General features: G+C 36.0%; 1 protein-coding gene across 1 annotated transcript in view; it reads right to left on the bottom strand.

The window, feature by feature from the left end:
• Window positions 1–1,459: 1,459 nt before the first annotated feature.
• The window catches only part of LOC580370 (Y+L amino acid transporter 2), a 41,807-nt gene continuing 37,241 nt past the window's right edge, over window positions 1,460–6,025 (bottom strand). The window contains exon 10 of the mRNA XM_030985770.1: window positions 1,460–4,841. Coding sequence (XP_030841630.1) covers window positions 4,786–4,841 — 56 coding nt within the window. The 3' untranslated portion in view covers window positions 1,460–4,785. The remainder of the gene's footprint in view (window positions 4,842–6,025) is intronic.

Raw genomic sequence — 6,025 nt, 5'->3', positions numbered from 1 at the left:
TTTTGTTACTCAATTCCTGCTTCACCATTCTCACCCTCTCTCTTTGTCTCCTCTCCCTCTACTCTCTGTGTGCTTATATCTGTCTCTCTTTGTATCTCTCTCTCCCTCTACTCTCTCTCTCACTCTCTGTGCATATCTCTATCTCTCTTTGTATCTCTCTCCCTCTCTTCTCTCTCTTTTTGTATCTCTGCCCATCTCCCCTTCTTTGTCTCTCTTTGCATCTCTGTGAGTTTCTCTCTCACTATCTCTCAAATTCACGTACTTCATCTTCTACACATTAACCATACAAGGTCAGCGTCTTCCATTTAATTCTGATTACTTTCAATTACTCTGTTGGCTTGCATTCTTTAATATTTTATTCTGTATATTCTCTCGGCATATTTTACTCAAACATTTCTCCTCTTTCAATATTACCCCCTCCCTCCCTTTCTCCCCCCCCTCTCTCTCTCCCTCCCCCTCCCTCTCTCTCCCTCCACCCTCTCTCTCTCCCTCCCCCTCTCTCTCCCTCCCCTTCCCTCTCTCTCCATCCACCCTCTCTCTCCATCCACCCTCTCTCTCCATCCACCCTCTCTCTCTCTCTCTCTCTCCCTCCACCCTCCCTCTCTCTCCCCCTCCCACTCTCTCCCTCCCCCTCCCTTTTGCTCCCTCCCCCTCCCTCTCTCTCCCTCCCCCCTCTCTCTCTCCCTCCACCCTCTCTCTCACTCTCTCTCCCTCCACCCTCTCTCTCCCTCTCTCTCCCTCCACCCTCTCTCTCTCCCTCTCCCCCTCTCTCTCTCCCTCCACCCTCTCTCTCCATCTGTCTCTCCCCCTGTCTCACCTGTCACCTTACCATCTCCTTTATCTTGTCCATAATAATAAATCTGGAGTTCTTTAACCCTTAATACAGAATATCATCTCTAAGCCCTTTACAGATATTATTATTACCCAGGGAAAAAATTAATATTTATTTTTCTGGGGCTACTTTTCAAGCTTGCCTGCATAAAAATAACATTCTAAAATTTGTTTTGCATTGAACTCTATGCAAATTCACGGGGGCTCTTTTCTGATTTTCGGGGGCTCTTTTGGGCATTTCGGGGGCAAATTCGCCCTGAGCCCCCGTGTATTTTTTCACTGTTATTACCCAGGTCATTGGAATTCATTCACGCACACAGTGTATACAATTTCCACTCCCTGGGGAGTATTCCTACCAAAAGGTCACCGTGAAGGCATATGGCAATTTCTATTACAAAGGCTTTTATCATCCTACCAGGTCCCCATTTCTCTCCTGGGTATGGAGTGGCAAATGTAGATTAATGCCTTGCCAAGGGACATTAGTGCTGTGTCGGGTTCAAACACACAACCTTTGTATTTCCAGTCCAGTGCTTAAACCACTCGACTATGGCACCTCTACGACCTTGTTACTGTCCCAAGTTGAGTTAGGTATAAAATCAAACAAAATAAATCAAACATACAACCAGACTTTACAGAATAAATGCATGTTTATATCATACAGTTTCTTTCCGTCCCCAAAATACTGCAATCGACTTCAGTATGTATTTTATAATATAAACAGTAGCAACATGCAATATATTCCTGAAAGTAAATATCAAGAAAATGGATTGAAAAAAAAATAATGTAAGAACCACAATTTCACTAAAAGAAAAAAAAATACACATAAGAAACATAATTTAAACAAAACATGAAACAAGACATTTTAAAGATTATTCATATTCATATTTTAAAAATACAACAACAATTTTGTTTTTCCTAATGTGAATAATTCATTGGATTGTGACCTCTACAGTGGATATTTTGTTCAAATTAATTGTTGACAGCATCTAGGAACAGGGAACCATGGCTATTCTTTAGTCGCAAGTCATCATAAATATTATCTAAAACACTTGCTGTAATCGATACAGCTACAAATTGCACTAGTCTTATCTTGAAAACCTATAAATGCGCACAATTTGATAGTGCTATTTGACCTTTAGAACCAATGGTATGCATACAAATCTAGATTAATGAGAAATTCATCAGTATTCTTAGACAATATATATTGGTCCTTTAATATGAGCCTAACATTTTATATAGTTTGTATTATTTAGTGATAAGTCTTTTTATAAATAAATATAAATCTTGTATTTAAAAAAACAAACAACATTTATGTGCCTATATCTCTGTAACGAGATGAACATGTTGATGTATTTTCTACATATATTTCTAATATGTCTGAAAATATATATTTCTAAGTGTTAAGCAATAAGCAATAACACCTTACAAGTACATACTATTTCTCTAAAGATATAGTCTGTGTTGATTCTTCGAATTTGATCAGAAAATTTTAAAGTGGTATGACTCACAACTTACAAATTTGAATTTTCACCATGATTTTGTCTCAACATTTAGCTGGAGGAAAAATATCTTAGTTTACATGTATAAAACCCTGATTGATTATATAATAACAAATTTCATGGAATGTCTTTTGTTGATAGATGAAGGAAAAGAAGAAGGAAAGTGTCACGTAAGTAGATGATTGCATAATAATTCCTACGTATGAATTAATTTCTCATATATATACACTATTTAGAAAGTGACAGGCACTATGAGTCTATCAAGTTAAACACATAAATAGTGTCAGATGAGCAGATAATGCCCATAAAACCTTACAAGGTCGCTATACATTTTTCAAAGAGTTTCATCAATAGAAAGGTACAAAGACAATGACATAAATCACACATTAATATAAACATTTCTTGATACAATATATGGGACAGTTGTCTTGGGAAAATGTCTTTCGTTTTACTTGATCTATAAATAAATGTTCTGGTGTCCTTTATGCTGTAGACAAGGAAGAAGAAGAAATATGACGGCAACAAAAACAACAATAGAACATATTATATTGAACTGTACTTTACATATGCTCTTCCTTCCCTACACCATAGGCTAACACAAGGCAAGAGGTTCATGTGGTATATACCTGCTACCAATACAACTCACACACAATGCCATATAGAAACTTACTCATTATTTTGATTCAGTACAACATCTATCGTTCACTTGTAACATGCCAATTTTTTGCATGGCACTCTTTTCCAGGCACCTGCAACACTGACATTCAGAAATAATCTTAAAAGTTAAACAAATGTTTCAAGAATAAGATTTGAATGTTAGCAAAATTGTTTTAACAGATAAGAGGAATCTATAAAAGTGGTGCTCATATATTGTCAATTACATGTATTTCTTATAAGTTAAAATAAGTATTATATCACTCTTATTTTATTTTTCATAAGACAATTTGTGCGCAACAAACTTGGTTCTTTCATGATATCTATGATTTCCAAATTTAGAATAAATTTAGAATCATGAAAAGGTATCTACAAATCGAAATAATCTGAATTTCATGTTTAATGACTATTGTTAATCTCTTCAGAACATCATATTATGAAAGAATTCACTCTAAAATGGCAGTCAACGCAATTATCTACACAATCACAATACAATCCCTATTGCTCATAATGTGATCTGTCAATAACAATCTCAGACGGATCAATTTCAGTGCTCATGTTTCTCATGATTGTGATTAAAATATCAGGGTGAAACATATTATTATTATCTTCATCAAACACAGCAAAAATATGCACACATTCACCTACAGACTTAATGACAAACTTCTGTAAAAACCTTTCCCTCACAACTGTACAAAAAAGAAGGAGAAAATGCAAATGGACTATTGCTCTTAAAATAAAATACATCCTTTTTGGAACAGATAGGATTATAAACATCTGTCCAAAAGAAAAGTATGTCATTCTCTTGAGGCGCTTGATACTGGTAGTGTCGCTTCACATTTAAAGGCATAACAGATAACAGTGGAGTAAAAAAAAACTTCCCTATTTTGCATTCTCCCGAGAACACTTCCCACAAAATATGACCCCTTTAGGCATAAAAACGTGTAAAAAAAGCGGGCTCTCATATAACCCATTTTCAGCTTATGGAGTATGTATTCATAAAAAGTAGATTGCTTTTTGGAACAAAAGATGCACAAGCATTCACATGTGTGCAAACAATGTGAAAATATTACCCCTTTCTCGTCATCTACAATTAAAAAAAAAAAATCTGAATCTGAACATCGCCCAAATTATCATTTTTTATGAGACATTTCTTACTATCATGCACACACAAAGTCAAAGAAAAGTGACATACTACCATTGACCAACCCGTCCTTGACCAATTTTGTGACCCCAAAATGCAGAGGGGTCACGAGAGAAACAAATTTAAGTTGTCAAACTTTCTGGATCAAGATTTTGGAATTGAAACTCTCGCTCAAAAAGCAGGCCTTGCCCTTTACAGCAGGGGAGAGAGAGAGAGAGATAAAGCCTGCCTTTTTATTAGTAAGGATGTTTTTCTGAGCCTTTGAATAGAGTCCCAGTGAACTGCGGCATTTCAAGGTCAGCCTGGCCATTGAGATTGTTCTGCCATAAGATCATTTCACAAACGCAATCAAATAGAATGCATTCCTCTACTCTCATACCTTCAGTGACCCTGAAATGCAACAGGTCTGCCCGACATAGCAATATGTGATGTTTGCATCCTGCATCCCGACTGCACTAATTTGCATCCAGTAAAGATAATTGATTATATTCTTGAGGTATTTGAAACCATTTGTGAACTGACTGGTCTTTTTGTATTACCATTTACAACCTTGATCAAGAAAATTTGACAATCTTGAATATACTTGTGACCCATTCCTAGCTTTGGTTGGATAGGCATGGAGTGCCTGGACCAATGTTAAACCAGCAAGAGAAGAGACTATCTTTCTTCCGCCACAACGAGCATCAGCTTCTGGAACCAGCGGGTGACAAAGTCTGAGGGGAGAAAAGATGAGGAAATGGAGAAAAAAATCAATTATTAACCATCGTTTTATTATCCCACTCATAAAATCTACAGAGCCCTGTGTAAAGCGTAAAGGAAACCTTGATGTTTCCTGCATTTCCTATCTTGGATGTATTCCTAAGTTTATTCTATGAAATATAACCTTACGAAGAATATCAACTGTACAGTTCTGTCTCGAAATTTCTTTCAACTCAAATTAAGGAGGGGAAAGCTAAAAGCCTGTTTCCCTTAGGTGCAGGCCGACATAATGCTGATTGCTTAGAAAGGTCCTTTGAACCTAATAAAATCCCCCTAAAACAAACCAATAATAACATTTATAACAACCATAATTTGTTTGTTTTTAAAATCCAGAGAATAGTGGCAATAAATACCAGGATTCTGTAAAGAAGAGGATGTGGGGGGGGGGGGGGGGTCATAAGTTCACCCCAAAATTCTGATGATAAAATAAAAATAATGGTTATCACCTTTCAAGTGTTTGTTGTATCAACCATTTGAAAGGGAGGAAATGAAAACCAAATTAGGGGGACACTTTTTCTTTTTGTAGTACTTAAGGTTTGACAAGTTGGTCCATGGTCTACTGATTAAGTTATACCTGACCCTGACCCTGAAGGGAAATTTAGACCTCAGACAAATTTATTTTGATATTTTGAACAAAGGCCTAAACCCAACTGTGGGTTTAAATTCAAGTAGAATATGTGCAATTTGGATTTTTGAAAGGGGGCAGGGTTTGGTCGGTGCACCGCCCCCCTCCCCCATATGGCACCCATCAAAGTCACTACTGATGTCTACCGCCTGTATTAATCTGAACTACAAATTGAATCGATGTGAATTATAGATTGTAGTAATCTGAATTATGAATTTATTTAACCTGAATTGTCAATTTAATTTAATCTGAATTATGAACTGTACGCGATCGGGATTTGAATTGAATTATTTTCTGAAATATGAATTGAATTTGTTTGAATCATGAACTGTATTGAATTTGAATTGTGAACTTAACTTAACCCGAATTATGAATTTAATTTTATTACTTAGTTTGAATTATAAATTGAATGTGATTTGATTTTGTTAATTATATTTTAATTTGAATTACGAACTGAATGTGATCGGGATTTGAAATGGATTTGATCTGAATTACGAATTGAATTGGTTTAAA

This window comes from Strongylocentrotus purpuratus, unplaced genomic scaffold, assembly GCF_000002235.5.
Source record: "Strongylocentrotus purpuratus isolate Spur 01 unplaced genomic scaffold, Spur_5.0 spur5_scaffold_15, whole genome shotgun sequence".
In the NCBI taxonomy this organism is placed as follows: Eukaryota; Metazoa; Echinodermata; class Echinoidea; order Camarodonta; family Strongylocentrotidae; genus Strongylocentrotus; species Strongylocentrotus purpuratus.
The sequence above is the reverse complement of the archived record's forward strand: the minus strand, read 5'-3'. Positions and strand labels throughout refer to the sequence as shown.